Source organism: Mobula hypostoma, chromosome 6 (assembly GCF_963921235.1).
Source record: "Mobula hypostoma chromosome 6, sMobHyp1.1, whole genome shotgun sequence".
Classification (NCBI taxonomy): domain Eukaryota; kingdom Metazoa; phylum Chordata; class Chondrichthyes; order Myliobatiformes; family Myliobatidae; genus Mobula; species Mobula hypostoma.
This window is the reverse complement of record NC_086102.1, coordinates 66,660,767-66,680,585: the sequence shown is the minus strand read 5'-3', so window position 1 is coordinate 66,680,585 and position 19,819 is coordinate 66,660,767. Positions and strand designations below refer to the sequence as shown.

Here is a 19,819-nt window from a genome sequence, read left to right as displayed (position 1 = left end):
AAAGCAGTTCTGGACCCTTTTCAGTCTCCATACCCTTCCTATAATGGGGCAACAGACTTCTCAAAATACACAAGTGTAGCCTTACTAAAATTTTATATGGCTATACAAAGTTTTATAAATCTGTATCTTGCTACAAATGCTACATACATTCTGATGGGTTTTCTCTCTGCTTCATACTTCTGTTTGCATTTGCTGCTGCAGTCTGTCACACTTTGCCAGTTTCCCCCTCACCAACCATCATCAGGTGATGGCAAACAAGCATCACCAGATGATGGTTGGGATATGAAAACTGAACAAAGGGTGCTTCATTTGCACAGATTCTTTGTGTGTTAAATCTGCCATATCACGTCATGGGGAATGTGGTATTCACCTATAAAGCAGGTAATGCAGAATGGTGTTCTTTAATGGTTAAATTAAAAGGAGAAGTTATAGAACATAGAATAGTACAGCACAGTACAGGCCCTTCGACCCACCATGTTGTGCCGACCCTCAAACCCTGCCTTCCATATAACCCCCCACCTTAAATTCCTCCATATACCTGTCTAGTAGTCTCTTAAACTTCACTAGTGTATCTGCCTCCACCACTGACTCAGGCAGTGCATTCCATGCACCAACCACTCTCTGAGTAAAAAACCTTCCTTTAATATCCCCCTTGAACTTCCCACCCCTTACCTTAAAGCCATGTCCTCTTGTATTGAGCAATGGTGCCCTGGGGAAGAGGCGCTGGCTATCCACTCTATCTATTCCTCTTATTATCTTGTACACCTCCATCATGTCTCCTCTCATCCTCCTCCTTTCCAAAGAGTAAAGCCCTAGCTCCCTTAATCTCCGATCATAATGCATACTTTCTAAACCAGGCAGCATCCTGGTAAATCTCCTCTGTACCCTTTCCAATGCTTCCATATCCTTCCTATAGTGAGGCGACCAGAACTGGACACAGTACTTCAAGTGTGGCCTAACCAGAGTTTTATAGAGCTGCATCATTACATTGCGACTCTTAAACTCTATCCCTCGATTTATGAAAGCTAACACCCCATAAGCTTTCTTAACTACCCTATCCACCTGTGAGGCAACTTTCAGGGATCTGTGGACATGTACCCCGAGATCCCTCTGCTTCTCCACACTACCAAGTATTGTACTCTGCCTTGGAGTTGGTCCTTCCAAAGTGTACCACCTCATACTTCTCCTGGTTGAACTCCATCTGCCACTTCTCAGCCCACTCCTGCATCTTATCAATGTCTCTCTGCAATCTTTGACAATCCTCTACACTTTCTACAACACCACCAACCTTTGTGTCATCTGCAAACTTGCCAACCCACCCTTCTACCCCCACATCCAGGTTGTTAATAAAAATCACGAAAAGTAGAGATCCCAGAACAGATCCTTGTGGGACACCACTAGTCACAATCCTCCAATCTGAACGTACTCCCTCCACCACGACCCTCTGCCTTCTGCAGGCAAGCCAATTCTGAATCCACCTGGCCAAACTTCCCTGGATCCCATGCCTTCTGACTTTCTGAATAAGCCTACTGTGTAGAACCTTGTCAAATGCCTTACTAAAATTCATATAGATCACATCCACTGCACTACCCTGGTCACCTTCTCAAAGAACTCTATCAGGCTTGTTAGACACGATCTGCCCTTCACAAAGCCATGCTGACTGTCCCTGATCAGACCATGATTCTCTAAATGCCCAGCGGTCCTAACTCTAAGAATCTTTTCCAACAGCTTTCCCACCACAGATGTAAGGCTCACTGGTCTATAATTACCTGGACTATCCCTACTACCTTTTTTGAACAAGGGGACAACATTTGCCTCCCTCCAATCCTCCGGTACCATTCCTGAGGACAATGAGGACATAAAAATCCTAGCCAGAGGCTCAGCAATCTCTTCCTTCACCTCGTGGAGCAGCCTGGGGAATATTCCTTTAGGCCCCAGGGACTTATCCGTCCTAATGTATTTTAACAACTCCAACACCTCCTCTCCCTTAATATCAACATGCTCCAGAAGATCAACCTCACTCATATTGTCCTCACCATCCTCAAGTTCCCTCTCATTGGTGAATACCGAAGAGAAGAGAATACCATTGAGGACCTCGCTCACTTCCACAGCCTCCAGGCACACCTTCCCACCTTTATCTCTAATCGGTCGTAACTCCACTCCTGTCATCCTTTTTTCCTTCACATAATTGAAGAATGTCTTGGGGTTTTCCTTTACCCTACTCGCCAAGGCCTTCTCATGCGCCCTTCTTGCTCTTCTCAGCTCCTTTCTTGCTTCCCTATATTCCTCAATAGACCCATCTAATCCTTGCTTCCTAAACCTCATGTATGCTGCCTTCTTCCACCTGACTAGATTTTCCACCTCACTTGTCACCCATGGTTCCTTCACCCTACCATTCTTTATCTTCCTCACCGGTACAAATTTATCCCTAACATCCTGCAAGAGATCTCTAAACATCGACCACATGTCCATAGTACATTTCTCTGCAAAAACATCATCCCAATTCACACCCACAAGTTCTAGCCTTATAGCCTCATAATTTGCCCTTCCCCAATTAAAAATTTTCCTGTCCTCTCTGTTCTGTCCTTTTCCATGATAAAGCTAAAGGCCAGGGAGCGGTGGTCACTGTCCCCCAGATGCTCACCCACTGAGAGATCTGTGACCTGACGTGGTTCGTTATCTAGTATGGCATTCCCCCTAGTCAGCCTGTCCACATACTGTGACAGGAATCCGTCCTGGACACACTTAACAAACTCTGCCCCATCTAAACCCTTGGAACTAATCAGGTGTCAATCAATATTAGGGAAGTTAAAGTCACCCATGATAACAACCCTGTTATTTTTGCACCTTTCCAAAATCTGCCTCCCAATCTGCTCCTCTGTATCTCTGCTGCTACCAGGGGGCCTGTAGAATACCCCCGATCGAGTAACTGCTCCCTTCCTGTTCCTGACTTCCACCCATACTGATTCAAAAGAGGATCCTGCTACATTACCCACCTTCTCTGTAATCGCTGACCAGTAATGTCACCCCTCCTCCCCCTTTCCCCCCTCTCTATCCCTTTTAAAGCACTGACATCCAGGAATATTGAGAATCCCTTCCTGCCCTGGTGCCAGCCAATTTTCTGTAATGTAAATTCCATAAAGTTGGTTTGTGTTGTCTGAAAATTTTAATATTGAGTAATGTTTGAAGTTAGACATTGAAATTGATGGAGGCCTTGCACCAAAAATCAGTTTCCTATACTGAAAAGGATGAGCAGCAATAAAACTACTACCAGAGCATCTAGGATTCAAATCAGATAAGCAATTCATCTCAGAAATGATGGTGGTAATCCGAAGCTATTTTCTCTGAAGGCTTAAAGAAGTTGAGTCACTTGACGATTTCAAGACTGAGATGGGAAGGTTTCAAGGATTGTGGGGCAATGGAAAGTAGTAGAGCTACAACCATGTCAGCCCCTGCACAGAACCAAGAATAGTACAGGCCCTTTGGCTCATGATGTTGTGCTGAACTTTTAACTTACTCCAGGATCAACCAAATACTGCCCTCCCGCATAACCCTCCATTTTTCTTTTATCTTATCACCTTAAAATTATGCTATCTCATACTAGCCATTTATACCCTGGGAAAAAGGTGCTAGCTATCCACTCAATGCTGATTGTCATCTTGTACACTGCTATCGGGTCACCTCTCAACCTCCTTCGCTCCAAAATTTAAAGCCCTAGCTCGCTCAACCTATCCTCAGAAGAAATGCTCTCTTGTCAAGGCAGCATCCGGGTAAATCTCTTCTGCACCCTCTCTAAAGCTTCCATATCCTTCTTATAATGTAGCAATCAGAGCTGAACACAATACTCCAAGTGTGATCTAATCAGGGTTTTATAGAACTGCAACATCACCTTGTCACTCTTGAACTCAATCCCCCGACTATGAAGGTCAAAAGACCTTCTGAACAACCCTATCAATTTGCGTGGCAACTTTGAAGGATCTGTGGATGTGTACCTCAACATCCCTCTGTTCCTCCATTCTGCTAAATCCTGCCATTTACCCTTTACTCTATCTTAAATTTTGACTTTCCAAAGTGAATCACTTCACACATTTTTAGATTGAACTCTATCTGCCACTTCTCAGCCCAGCTCTGCATCCTCTCATTGTTTTGTTGTAATGTATGACAAACTTCTGCGCTATCCACAACACCACCAACCTTTGTGTCATCTGCACGCTTACTCACCCACCCTTCGACTTTCTCATCCAAGGCATTTACAAAAATCACAAAGAGCAGGGATCCTAGAAAGATTCCTGTACAACACCACAGGTCACCAACCTTCTGGCAGAATGCACGCCATCTGCAACTGCTCTCTGCCTTCTGTGGGTAAAACAATCTTGAATCCACGCAGCCAAGCTCCCTGGATCCCATGCCTCCTGGCTTTCTCATGGGGAACCTTGTTGAAGCCTGACTAAAATCCATGTACACCACATCCACTGCTGTTCTCTCATCAATTTGTTTTGTCACTATCTTGAAGAATTCACTCAGGATTATGAGGGGTGACTTGCCCCTCAGAAAGCCATGCTGACTATCGCTAATCAGACAATGCTTCTCCAAATTCTTGTAAAACTTGTCTCAAAGAAACATCTCCAAATGGAAGGGCTCCTACATGGGACCAAAAGAAGCTGCAGAACCTAGTCAGCTCCATCTTGCCCACTAGCCTACAAAGTACCCAGGACACCTTTAGGGAGCGGTGTCTTAGAAAGGCAGCGTCCATTATTAAGGACCTCCAGCACCTAGGGCATGCCCTTTCCTCACTGTTACCATCAGGTAGGAGGTACAGAAGCCTGAAGGCACAGACTCAATGATTGAGGAATAGCTTCTTCCCCTCTGCCATCTGATTCCTGAATGACATTGAAGGTTTGGACACTACCTCACTTTGTTTTTAATATACACTATTTCTGTATGTGCACATTTTTAAAATCTATTCAATATATGTATTTGATTTTCTTGTTTATTTATTATTACTATTTTTTTCTCTCTGCTAGATTGTGTATTGCATTGAACTGCTGCTGCTTAGTTAACAAATTTCACGTCACATGCTGGTGATAATAATTCTGATTCTGATGTTTGCCCACCATTGATGTAAGACTCACTTACAGGATTATTCTATTACCCTCTTTGAATAAAGGAATAACATTTGCCGCTCTCCAATTTTCTGGTACTACTTTGTGGCCATTTAGGATGCAAGGAACATAGCAAAAGATTAATCTCTTCCTTTACTTCCTAGGGCATTTCCCATTCTGCCTCAGGCACTTATCTGTCCTAATGTTTTACAAACGTCCCAGCACATTCTCTTTCTTAATGTCTACACATTCCAGCATATTAGCCTGTTCTATGCTCTCTTCACTTTGGTTAAGGTTCCTCTCACATGTGAGTACTGAAGTAAAATATTCATTAAGGACCTCCCCTACATTCTCTGACTCCAGGCACATGTTTTCTCTTTAATCCCTGATTGGTCCCATCCTCCCTGTAGTCATCCTCCTGTTGTTCACTTATGTGTAGAATGCCTTAATCCTTAATCCTACTTGCCAAGGCCTTCATGTCTTCTGGCTCTCATTAGTCCCTTCTTAAACTCATTCCTCACTACCCTGTAATTCAAAGGAGCTCTCTCTTGCTTCCTAAACCTAAGTATTCTTCTTTCTTCCTCTTGATGAGATGTTCTGCCTCTCTTGTCAACCGTATTTCCTTCACTCTTTCATTCTTTCTCTGCCTCTAAGGGACAAACAGATCCAGAACCCCATTTAAGAGCTCCCTGTCAACGTCCACATTTCCATTGTGCATTTCTGAGTACATTTGTTGCCAATTTACACACCCAAGTTCCTGCCTAATTGCATCATAATTCCCTTTCCTCTAATTAAATACCTCCTTACCATCTGCTTTTATCCCTGTCCAAGGTCAAGGAAATGTGGTCACTCTCTCCGAAATGCTCACACACCAAGAGATCTCTCAACCAATTGCCTAATATCAGATCCTGAATGTCCCCTTCACTCGTCAGTCTGTCCACAGTGTGTCAGGAATCCTTTCTGTGCATACCTAACACCAAGGAGTTGCCAAAAAATATTAGGGAAGTTAAAGTCACCTATGACAACAATACTGTTACTTTGGCACCTTTCCAAAAGGTGCCTCGTGATTTGCTCCTCAGTGTCTCTGTTGCTATCGGGTTGTCTGTAGAATACTTCAAATAGAATGCTAGCCTCCTTCCTGTTTCTGACTTCCACCCACATAGAATGCTAGCCTCCTTCCTGTTTCTGACTTCCACCCACACTCAGTGGAAAACCCCTCTATGATGCCTTTTTCTGCATCTGTTGTACTATATCTGATTAGGAATGACACTCCCCCACATCTTACCTCCTTCCCTGACCCTTTTGAAAGATATAAACCCCAGGGCTTCCATTATCCATTCCTGCCCGTGTGATAACCAAGTTTCTGTAATGGCCACAATATTCTAGTTCTATGTACTGACCCATGCTCTATATTCATCACCTTTCTTCCTGATACTTCTCGCATTAGATACATTTTAATCCAGCCAACTGATTGCAATTATGCCCTATCTACCACCTGTCCTCCTCAGAGTCTTTCTACACATTTCATCTACCTTTACAACAGTTGCTTCATCCTCTGATCTAATTGTTCTGGTTCCTATCCCCTGCCAACCAAGTTTAAACCCTCTCCAACAGACCAAGCAAACCAACCTGCTTGGATATTAGTCTCCTCAAGTTCAGGTGTACCCTGTCCCTTTTGTCCCAATCTACCTTCCCCGAAAGAGTCCCAGTGATCCTCGAATCTGAAACCCTGCCCCGGCACCAGTTCTTCAGCCACACATTTGTCTGCCCTAATATCCTATTCTTATACTCTCTGGCGTGTGGCGCAGGCAGCAGTCTGGAGATTACTACCCTTGAGGTTCTGATTTTCAGCTTACTGCCTAACTCCTTTATCTGATGGAATAGGATAACAAGCCTTGAGGATAGGAATGATAAATTCCTGTTCCTGTGTTCCCATTGATAAGTTTGCATGCTAACAAACTCCGTGGCAGCACATCAAGTCGGTCTCTACTGGAGAGGAGATAATACTGTTTTTGCATTGAAAACAAAATTCATTTTTATATTTGTGAATTAATTTATTGGCTCTTTTATTTTGGTATGTCATCATGTCTTCACCAGGAAAGCTGCTGATTTTCTGATGTAGAAGATGAATGATAAAAAAAATCATGTAGCAAATAAAGATTTCCATTATTGATTTCTATCGTATGTTGGAATATAATCATGTTGAATTGGCATTTAACTTTTCCATTATTTCAAATTCAGAGATCAGATCATTAGCTCCCATGTAATTGAGGAAAATAGCTGTACTGCTCTCATTTTTCAAGTTGAAGTCAAGATTTAGATTTGTCTTCACCACAGCTTGTCCTGAAAGATATTGAGCTTTGCAGCATTTGAATGAGAAAATATCTTAATAGATAATTCAGTGGGCTGGGCTAAATGGAAATGGTGATTTGATGTCCTGAATCATTTGCACACACGTAATCTTATCCCTAACACATGGGCAGCAAAGCAGTCGATAATTGACTTCGTTTTCACTTTCACTTAAAGTATTAGTCTTTTTCTTCCCTGAGACTCCATACCAAAAGTAAACTTGATGATGGTATTAAAATGAATTTGATCGTTATATTTTCCTTTCACAGAATATCAAAACATTCAAAGTAAAATTATTATCCAAGTACATATATTTCACCATATACAGTACAACTGTAAGATTCGTTTTCTTGCATGCATTCATAGTAAATCCAAAAAACATAATACTGTAGAATCAATGAAAGATTACAGCCAGCACGAGGAACCAACAACCAATTTGCAGAAGACAACAAACTGTGCAAACACAGAAGAAAAGAACAAGGAAATAATTATAATAGGTAAATAAGCAATAATATCAAGATCTTGAGATGAAGAGTCATTGGGAGTGAGTCCATAGGTTGTGAGAACAGTTTGACAATGGGGTTAGTGAAGGTTATACCTGGTGCAAGAGCCTGATGGTTGAGGGTAATCCTAAAACTGATGGCATGAATCCTGAGACTCCTTTACTTTCTTTCTGATGGCAGCAGCAAGATGAGAGCATGGTCTGGATGGTTGATGGGGTGGGGAGGGAGAGGGCATGATGACAGATGCTGCTTTCCTGCAATAGCACTCTGTGTAGATGTGCTCATGGTTGGGAGGGCTTTACCTATGATGGACTGGACCGTATCCACCACTGTTTGTAAGATTTTCCATTCCAGTAGAATTGGTGTTTCCATGCCAGGCCATGATGCAACCTGTCTATATACTCTCCACCTCACTTCTATAGAAGTTTGTCAAAGCTTTAGAATCTTCACAAACCTTTAAGAAAATAGAGGCGCTGCCATATTTTCTTCTCAATTGCATTTTTGTGCTGGACCCAGGACAGATCTTCTGAAATGATAACAGTGAGGAATTTTAAATTGCTGACCTTTTCCACTTCACTTCTGATCCTCTGATGATTACTGACTCATGGACCTCTGGTTTCCTCCTCCTGAAGTCAATAATCAGCTCCTTGGTCTTGCTGACATTAAGAGGTGGTTGTCGTGGCAACATTCAGTCAGGTTTTCTTTTTTTTTTGGTAATTTATTTTTTATTGAATTTTATCATTCAAGAAACATATCCATAAGATGTATTTCAGATACTGTGTGTGTGTGTATATATATGTATGTATGTGTGTGTGTATGTATATATATATATATATATATATATATATATATATCATATAATCATATTTGTCTCAGATCTCCACATAATATTTATCTGAGGTATACACCTATAGAAAGCAGAAAAAAAAAGAACAATTGAAAGAAGAAAACTATGTACAGAGTAGGGAGTGATTTTTTTTTACAACATATTCATTGACTTGTGAGAATAAAATCAGGGCTATGAGGTGTTTTGTAGTTAAACCATTTTTCCAGTATGAATAAAATTGTTCCAACTTATGATTAACAGATGCTGTTATCTTCTCCATTTCGTAAATGTCCATTGTAATTTCCATCCATACATTTAAAGTTGGGCTCTCCTATGATAACCATTTCCTGGTAAGGGTCTTTTTACCAGCCACCAGCAGTACATTCATTAAATATTTATCTCTCTTCAACCATTCTTGAGGTATAGACCCAAAATATATGGTCTTACTCTCTAAGGGTATGTCACATTTAAAGATGTATTGTAGGGCATTGTGTATCCCACTCCAATAGTCTTTGATAACGGGGCATTCACAGAAAACATGACAATGGTTGCACCTTGATCTCCACAATTTCTCCAGCAAACAGGGGGGTTACTATCATAATGGGGTTTCTGAGAGGGTGTAATAAAATACCTTATCAAGTTTTTTCACAGGAACTCCCTCCATTTCTGTGAACTGGTACACTTCCATTGATACCTCCATATTATTGTCCAGTCTTCCTCAGATATTATTATCCCTCCTTCCTTCTCCCATTTTGTTTTAATGTATGAAGTCAAATGTGTTTTAAGATTTGACAAACCCTTATACACACCTGACATGATTCTACTACCGTTGTTTGAATTATATGCTTTTCTAAATAGCTCTATCAGACATGTACCTGCCTTGGCCACATTTTCAACCGTGTCATTAACATACTGTCGCATCTGTAAATACCGGTAAAAGTCTTGTTTTTCTAATAAGTGATTCTCTTTGAGCATTTCAAAACTGAACAGTGTTCCTTCTTTCATTATATTGCAAATAGCTGTTATTCCTTTAGCTGTCTAGTCCTTAAATCTAGCATCCAGTTTATTCGGCGTAAAGTCCGAGTAATATGCACACCATTTAAGAATTGCAATGTCCGTATCTAGTTTATATTCTTTTATAATAGTTTAGTCAGATTTTCAGTCTCCCTCCTTTATGCTTACTTGTCGCTACCTTTGATTGTCCAATGACAAATGTGGCACTAGAGCTAGCTTAGCCTCATCATAAGTATAAAGCGAGTAGAGCAGGAGGTTAAGCCCACAGCTTTGTGGTGCACCTGTGCTGATGGATTAAGAGTGAAGTAAATTAACCAGCTGGGACAACAGTGGAACACTGGCCAATGATTCCTCCAAAAAAGAGCTGTTTCTATTAGAATGTGGTCATTGTTGGCAAGGCAGCATTTGATGCTCGTTCTTGGTCAATTTAGAGGGCAGTTCAGAATGAATCTCAACTGCACATCAATAGCGGTAAAAGTTTAGACCTCACAGGAAAATTGGGCTTTAAGTAATTTGATGAGGATGGGTTTGGGGGTGGGGTGGGTTGAAATCGGCACTACCAAATAACATTGAGGAGAATTACCAAGGTTTACGAAAGACTGGGAAAGGCCAAAGGCATTAACATCAATTAAAGTTTATGGATAGGATGAGTCCGATGGAGGACAAGTGAACAGATTTGCCTGAGAGAGATATGAACTATAAGTGTATAAATGGACAAAGCTAGGTCTAAGAAAATGGTAGAAAAGGAGGAACAAATTGCCTCTGGTGTAGTGACAATAATAAGGTCTGATTCAAGTGGAAGGAAGAATAGGAATATAATATTTCAAATTGAAACGCAAAACCCTGCAAAGTGAAGATGCCAAGATTGTGACAATAAGACATGAGATATTAAATTGTTTATATTTGGAAAGGTAAAAACTGATTAGAGTTGGCCAGCATAATTTTGTGCATAAGAATTGATGAGGGCAGGAAGGTAGATGTTGTCAACATGGACTTTAGAAAGACTCTTCTCCCCCATCTACCCCCCTCGCTCCCTCCCCTTCCCCCCCACTGGCTCTCCCCACCCCCATCTCTCTCTCTTATCATTCAGATACAGTTCAGTGTAATAATCTTTCAGGACATTAAGTACAAAATTGTAAAATTTAACAGAGGAGACTTTATTATCTTAATTTTCCAGGGCCTCCAGTGAGAGGGTGGGAGGAAAAGCCCTGGATTTTGTATAAGGATATGTTGGTGAAAATGAACAATTAAAATGTTCAATTGTTTATAAATTTGCATGTGAATTCTTAATTTGTTTCTTGTTTTTTTTGTTGATTACATTCAATCTTTCAAACACTGGTTAAATCTCAGCTGATATGTTGTGTTCACGCACAAGGAATCATATCAGCATTTATGATATGATGCGAGTGGATTTATTAGGTTCATTCCAGAAATGGGGAACTTAAATGGAAAGATCGGAGAAGCTGTTTTTCTCACTTCAACATAAGAGTATCAGGGAATATTTGAATAAATTGCAGGTGGCTGTTGCAGAACACAGAATTTTTTCCCCAAGGGATAGATTTGGTAAATAAAAGTCTAGAGATCCAAGATGATAAACGAAGAGTCATCTGTAATATGACTAACCTTATCTTTACACAATGAGATGTTGTGACCTGGAATGCTGTGTCTGGAAAGAAAGCAGAAATGGGTTCAGTTGAAACACGTGGAAGAAAATTATTTGTACCTTTGAAAGGATGTAGTGTGGAAAGCTCTGGGGAGTGGGGAGAAAGGGATTAATTAGAGAACATTCCCAAAGATGAAGTTCAGTCATGACCAACTAACTGTCCTATTATTGTCCTTTGTGATTTTAGGATTCCATGTTAATGAAGTACCTCCCTACCAAATAGAGCAGTGTTTAATGCTATCCCCATTCATCATGTTTTATCTCATTCACCAAAGAAGATGAAACAGAAGTGTGTGGAACAGGCCATGGACTGCTGCTGAAAGATTGTGTGGAGTAGTGGATAAAATTACTGCTCAAAGCACATTTGCTGATGGTGGAGTGTGAGGCTAGGTGTAGTGGTGGCAAGAATGGGAGTGTTCTGAATGTGGTGGATAAGAATCAGTTTTGTGCATGAGATGCTGTGCATTAGGGATAAATCCAGTTGTCACCCTGGCTGACTCTGTGTCATCTGTTTAAGGTGAAAGATGTTCTGAAAGGCATCATGGCCAATCTGCAGCAGACTAACAGTGAGAAGATTCTGCTGAGCTGGGTGCGTCAATCCATCCGTAACTACAAGCCAGTTAATGTCGTCAATTTCACCTCCAGCTGGTCAGATGGCCTGGCCTTGAATGCCCTCATTCACAGTCACAGGTAAGAAAGAGGAAAGGATCTTCCCAAGTTCCCCATCTTGTGGGTTAAAGTTTGGTTTTGTATCTTCTTTACATCAGTAAGAATACCATGAGGTTTTCTGTCACAGTGAGCTTATCTCTTGGTGCATAAAGAAACTCGAGAGCTGGCACTGATCTGAAAAGGAGGTTTACTCAGCAACAATAAGAGGATAAGATCGGAAAAGCTTCTGCAAGCTTGCAGACCTCTTATCACTAGCTGCTGAAAATAGCACTAATCTTTTGTAGACGACTCCATCATAGGACCTTGCACCTTTCAGGCAGAGAAGAAGTGTTCCCTGTTAATATGAGATGTAATTCCCTGAATGAAACCAGCTTTCATAAGAGCATCTTTCAAAAAACATGATCCTGCAGTTTAATTGGCAAATGTAGGCTGAAGAAGACAAAACAGAATCATTAACACTGAAACAATGACAGGGATAATGTTAGGCGATAAAAACCAAGGAGGTTATTACCACACTGTTATAGTTCTTCCCAATTGTTTTCCATCTTTTTTCTAACATGATCATTGTAAAACTTTTTATGTTGTTACACTGAAAAATTCAATTTTGTCTCCAAGAGATACAGCTTCCCTTCCTCGAGGGCAGCTTTCCCATCTGAATAGTGGCATTGCAGCACCTACAAACGGTTTTATTGAAGAGACCAAGTCCTGAAGTTAATTGCAGTATTGTTAATGACATAAATCTTTATTATGTGAAATACCCCTCGTGAGTGTTGAGAATTGTAGATGAATGCAAGAATTGACAGAATTGAACCCCACACATGCACCATGCAGGAGGTTAACATCTTGGCCTTAATGAATTTTAGAACAGTGTAAGCTTCTGATTCATATACAAAAGCCTCTTCATTTTATTGAATATATTAGCGGGAACTAGCTTCCATTAGAATTACTTTGGAGACTTTCAGAAAATTACAATCCATAATTGCCAATTTAAACTCGCAGACTATTGTCCATTTGTATTTAAACGTTGCTTATTATAATTATGCAAAATTAACTGCTTTGTATTTAACCCCAAAAAAGTGACTCTGTTCATTGTAAGTGGCACCATTATTTCTGAATTTGAAAGGAGATCTAACTAAAAGGTACTGCTCATTCAAAATGTTCATTATGGGCTTCTTTCCAGCAGGAAGGAATCATTGAAATGCTTGTAAGATATTTCTTGCTGATTCAAAATCCAGAAGCTGACATGATAATTCACAGGTTCTCAGTGGACAATCTTGATTTAATGTTCACTTGAAGGCAGATTGACCAGGAGATTTACTGTAGAAATACTTCTCACATGCAAAAAAAAAAGTGACCTAAATCAAAATAATCTTTAAATATTTGGTGTATAATAATCAAAGAGTCTTCTCAGTGATGTTATCGTTCTGCATTGGAAACAGATTATTCTAGCCAAGTGATCTACATGAGAGTAAATGATGATGGGCATTTATATTGCATTGGGTGATTGATTAAATAAGCCTGTTGGCTCTACCTGAGTCAAGTGATCGCTTCTGGTCTGAAAAATCCACAATATATCAAGTATATAAGTTGTATTCCTTCAACTGCCAACAACCCTTCCATGACTGCTGGTAACTCTTATTTTTGCCTGTGCTTGGAGATCGTGGCAGTTAAAGGGAGGTTGGAAACAAATGTATACATTAGTTTTAGAGTACTGCTTGGAGACAGACAGAGCTTTAGTTTTACACAGGAGAGGAGCTCAGGCTCTTCCACAATAAAACACTGTGATGCCACTGCTGGAAAAACCTGACCATTTGTAAGAAGGATGTCAAAGCCTCAGAGGAAATAGAGTATATTTAATGTCAACTATTTAGTAGGGGATGAGAATCAGCAAAAAACTGCAGTTGCTGGAAATATATGATGCTGAGCAGGCCAGTTAACATCTGTGGAAAAAAATAGGGGTTAATGGGGTTAATGCTTCAGTCAAAAACCCTTCATCAAAACAGGGAAGGAGAGAAAGTAGGTTAGTTTTTTTGCAGAGTGGGTGTGAGAGATCTGTTGGAGAAGGGGAATATCTCATTGGTTGATGCTGGGGTTGTTGTGGGAATAATCTGTAGAGGTCAACCAGTTGAAAGGTTTATGGGGCAGTTGGAGACGAGATAAAGAACAAAAGTTTGTCATGAAGATGAAACAGAAGTGTTTCCACTGTTGCGATGAGGCCACACTTCGGCCATCTCCTGACTACAAGTCATGGGTAAGAAAGGTTCAGAGAGGGATATAAGCTGAACATGGGCAAAGGAAATGAGCTCAAGTCGACAACTAGGTCAGCATAGACAAGTTGGGCCAAATAGCCTGTTATCATGTCGTATCACTCTGTGACTATCTATTTCAGATGATGAGGCCAATCGGTTGTTGTCTCTGAAATCCAATGTATTCTTTCTGACGTTGGATTATGCTGCTTTTTCCATGCACCTTCTGGGAGAACACCTCCCGCTATTTCACAAGGTTCCATATAGTAGAGTGTGACACGAGGGCCTTGCTTGTGTAAATGGAAGAGTGCACTCTCAGGACAGCTTGGATATTCAATGAGACTTTGTCTCAAAGCTATCAAACCTGTCACTAAGGTTCAATGCATTTGACATTGACAACCATGGGGAAAAATCTATGACGTATGAAAAATATAAAATTATCAGCTCATTTTGAAATCAAAAAGAATAGTGAAAAATACACACACTTGAAATAATTAAGCTGAAATTGCACAGGGCCCTTGTGGAATATAAAGGAAGCAAGGAAGAGCTTAAGCAGGGTCAGAAGGCTAAATGAGGGCATGAAATGTTGTTGGTGAGTTGAATTAAAAAAAATCTGAAGGCATTTTATACATATGTTCTCCAACAAGTGGAGAGCTAGGGTAGGGACATTAAAGACAAAGGAAATGGGTGAGGTAGCAAAGAGATACTCGGCATAAGTATTTAATTAGGAGGACATTGAGGATAGAGAGAGAGAGATTACAAAATTCAAAGGAAATTTATTATCAAAGTACATACTATATATATCACTATTTGTTCCCCTGAGGTTAGGGAGGGATGTACTGATATCAAGAGAAAAGAGATATTAGGTCACTTGAAAAACATTCATGTGGATGTCCCCATCTACTGATGGAAAGCAAAGGAGGAGATTGTTGGGGCCTTGACAAAGATCTTTGTCTCCTCTTCAGCCATAGAAGTAGTGCCAGATGACTAGCAAACAGTCAATGTTGTTCCTTTTTTAAAAAAGGCAATAATGATTATTTAGGAAATTGTAGGCTGGTAAACTTTGAATTAGTCGTAGGGAAGTTATTCGAGAAAATTCTTCAGGATATGATTTACACATGTAATGCCCTGGTTCACATCTTTACTGTTATGCTGTAGGTATTTCATTCAGCAGCTCTGTCCACACAAACCGGGGCTTGGGGTGGGATTGAGCACGCCTCAATCTCACGAGTTTGGCGGGGCTAGAGGTTGTCTTCCCTAGACTTACGCAGGCAAGGAAACCGGGGTGTTTCACACACATTTAGAAAACCATGGACTTTGAGTAGTCAGCTTGGCGTTGTGTAGAGGAGGTTATGTCTTACAGACTTATTAGAGGTTTTTTTCCCCCAATAAGTGGCAAAGATGGTAGATGAAGATAAGGCAGTCGTTGTTGTCTTCATGAAATTCAGGAAAGCATTCAACAAAGTACCTGATGGTAGGATAATCCAGGAGATCAATTCACATGGGATCCACTACGTTGGATTCAAAATTAGTTTGGTTTTAGTAGATGCAGAGTAGTGATGGAGGAGTGTTATTCTGACTGGAGGTTCATGATCAGTGATGTTCCTCAGGTGTTATTGCTGGGAACTCTGTTGCTTGTGATAAGTATAAATGACTTTGATAAAATTGGAACTAGGTTGGTTGGTAACTTTGCAGATGGCACAAAAGTCATGTGTTGAGACTTTATAAAGCACTGGTGCGGCCTTACTTGCAGTATTGTGAGCAGTTTTGGGCCCCTTATCTTGGAAACATTGTGCTGAAACTGGAGAGGGTTTAAAGGAGGTTCACAAAAATGATTCCAGGATTAAACGACTTGTCATATGAAGACAAGACAAGTGAAGTTTATTGTCATTTAACTACATACATGTATACAGCGTATATAATGTATATAGATATGAGACAACATTTCTTCGAACCAGGGTGTAAAGCACATAACGTACAATACCTTATGAAGGTAAAGATAAAATCTACAGGTGAATCACACATAAATAACAAACTAAAGTACATTAATATTAAATATTGTAAGGTATGGAACAGATTAACAGAGGCACTTCGAATATGACACGGCTAGGAGTTCAGAAGTCTAATGGAAGAAACTGTTTCTCATCCTGACCACCTTGTTTTTCTGCATCGTAGTCTCCTGCCGGATGGTAGAAAGTCAAAGAGGATGCTGGATGGATGGGTGGGATCCTTAATAATAGTATGGGCTCTGTGTATGCTGCACTCCTGATAAATGTCCCTGATGGATGGTTGGGAGACCCCTGTGATGCTCTCAGCTGTTCTCACAGTCCTTTGTATGGACTTGTGGTGTGATGCTCGAATGCTCCCATACCAGATTGCGATGCAACTTGTCAGGATGCTCTCAGTGGTGTTCCTGTAAAACTGAGTTAAGATGGGAGGTGTGGGACCCTTGCTTGCCTCAATCATCTTAGGAAGTGGAGGTGTTGCTGTGCCTTCTTGTTCAGGGAGGTGATATTAAGGGACCAGGTGAAGTCATCCGTGATGTGAACTCCCAAGAACTTTGTTCTTTATAAGGCCAACCACTGTTGTGTCATCCGCAAACCTGATGACATGTTTTGAGCTGGATCCTGCGACACAGCCATGAGTCATCAGTGTGAACAGCGGTGGGCTGAGCACACAGCTTTGGTGATTGCCAGTGCTCAGCGTAATGGGACAAGAGAAATTGCTGCCCAAGCGGACTGACTGTGGCTTTACTGTAATAAGTCCAGTATGCAATTGCGGAGGGAGGTGTTGAGACCCATCAAGGACAGTTTCCCTGCTAGTTTCTGGGGTATGATGGTGTTGAAGGCTGAAGTGAAGTCTGTCAACAGCAGTCTGGCATATGAGACCCCATTTTCTAGGTGGGACAGGACAGAGTGGAGGGCAGAGGCTATGCATCATCAGTGGATCGATTTGAGCAATAAGCAAACTGGAAGGGGTACAGTGTAGCAGGGAGAAAGGCTTTCATATGCTCCATGATCAGCTAGCTTTTGATGGTTTGGTAGCTCTGGGCCTGTACTCATTGGAATTCAGAAGAATGAGGTGTGATTTAATTGAAACCTATCAACTGGTGGAAGACCTTGACTGAGCGGATGCGGAGAGGATATTTCCGATGATGGGAGAGTCCAAGACCTGAGGGCACAGCCTAAGAATAGAAGGGTGTTCTTTTACAATAGAGATGAGAAGGAAATTCTTTAGCCTGAGAGTGGTGAATCTGTGGAATTCATTGCCCCAGGCAGCTGTGGAGGCCAAGTCTTTACGCATATTTAAGGGAGAGGTTGATAGATTCTTGATTGGTCAGGGCAAAGGGGGGAGATTGGGGCTGAGAGGAAAAATGAATCAGCCATGATAAAATGGTGAAGCAGAGTCAATGGGCCAAATGGCCTAATTATGCTCCTATTTCTTATGGTCTCATGGTCTGAAAATGGCAAGGCTGTTGATTGTGAGGAAGATTGTTAAAAGCCACAGCAAGATAGAGATCTGTTGGAATACAGGTAGAGAAATGGAAGATGGAGTTTGGTCCAGACAAATGTGTGATATTTCACTTAGAAATGTCAAATGTGGTTGGAAAGTCAATACTAAATGGCAGGATCCCTGGGGGCACTGATCTACGGCAGGATCTTGTCAAATGGAAGTCCATAGGTTCCTGAAAGTGGCATCACAAGTGGACAAGTGGTAGAAGTGAAATACAATATGCCAACCATCATCAGTTGGGACATTGAATATCAGCATCAGGCAGTCGTATTGCAGTTGTGCAAAACTTTGGTTGGAACACATTTGGAGTGTTATGTGCACTTCTGATCACTGCATTGCAGGACTGAATATGCGGGCTTTGGAGAAGGTGCAGAAGATGTTCGGCAGGATTCAGATTTATTTGTCACGTGTACATCAAAAGATGCAGTGAAATACACTGTTTATGTTAACAACCAACATGTCTAAGGATGTGGGGGGGGGCAGACTACAAGTATCGTCACACATTCAGGTGCCAGTATAGCACACCCAACAATGTTACACAGAACAACACAAGCAGCAAACGCCAAGCAGATATCAACAGCAAAACAAGCCTCTTTCCCATCCCTCCCATGCACTCAGGCAGACTTCTAACCCCAAGGTAGGCCTCCAGTTCTTGTCCCTGGATTCTCAGACTTGGCATGTTGTTGGGATTAAATAGTATGAGCCATAAAAAAATGTTTGTGGAAACTTAGATTGCTTTCGCTGGAGCATTGAAGGCTGAAATGTAATCTGATAAAAATATATCAAGTTATGAGAGAGTAGATAGGAGTTTTTTTCCTCCTGGGCTGGAAACAACAAAAACTGGAGGGGATAGGTTTGAGGTGAGAGTTTGACGGAGAGTTATGAGGCAAGATTTTTGTTTTAAACAGGACACGTTAGGTGCCTGAAGCTTGCTGGCTGGGGGACATGCCTACGAACATTAGAAAATGGAGGGGTATTGACCAATTGTAGGCAGTTGGGGTTTGTTCATTTAAGAAACCAATGCCATTACGGGTGATTCAAGACTTATTTAACCAGAAATCTGCTATTAAGCAACCAGCTCTCTCAATAGTTCAGTTAGTTTCTCTCATCATGTATTGAGATTCCTAGACCATTACGGTTCAAGTTGAATTCCTGTTGTGCGGCAAGGTAACATTTTCATGCAACATCGTGCTGTGGTGCTGAGTTTCCCTTCATCGCATTGAATTATGGACACTGTTTATTCCCCCTCCCTGCATACTGTACAGTTCTTAGCACTAAAATTGTGTGAAGGGCAGCAAAAGTGGTCTTGAGGAAATCTTAATGACGGTTCCAAATTCTCCCAGAAAGGAAGAAACAACTTCTGGAGGGATAGATGGGAAATTTCTGAGTACCTTTTGTTCAACATTACAGGTTTCAAGCTATTCTGTAAAGTATAAGGGTGATGTGTTGAATCTGTGAGTGTAGTTTCGAGTATTCTGCAGGCAGTATTTACAGGGAAAGCAAATGAATATTAATTCATGCTCTTCTTTTGGGCATCACTGCCATGTAGTTCATCATCTTATTTTCTTGAGCAAAACAGTTGTCATAGCTGCTGGATATTTAACAATGAGGATCATTTGTATAATTGTGTACAGTCAGGGGATTCAATTTATTTGCATTGTTATAGTTTAGGTAACCTTTCCTGAGCTTGCATATTTGCCCAAGTATTTGTATTTGCTGATAAAATTATAAGTGACTCATAACATTTATTGACAGTAAGTAGCACAAGTTATGATATTGTAATAAGATTGAAGGTGAATCAGAAGTAGGCCAGAAATTGTTTAGAAGAATTTATGGAACAAACATGAATATTTGGTCCAACGATTCCACGCCATGTATCAGGGAACCATGGAGTTACTTAGAAACTCGGGGGCTTTGTGATATCTAGAGAGATA

The 19,819-nt window shown here is 41.0% G+C and overlaps 1 protein-coding gene across 9 annotated transcripts in view; it reads left to right on the top strand.

Annotated features, from left to right (window-relative positions):
• dmd (dystrophin) overlaps positions 1–19,819 on the top strand; it is a 1,998,855-nt gene that overhangs the window by 571,921 nt on the left and 1,407,115 nt on the right. For all 9 annotated transcript variants that reach the window (XM_063050913.1, XM_063050911.1, XM_063050907.1 and 6 more), the window contains exon 6: positions 11,975–12,147. In XM_063050913.1, the coding sequence (XP_062906983.1) occupies positions 11,999–12,147 (149 nt within the window). In that variant the 5' untranslated portion in view covers positions 11,975–11,998. The remainder of the gene's footprint in view (positions 1–11,974; positions 12,148–19,819) is intronic.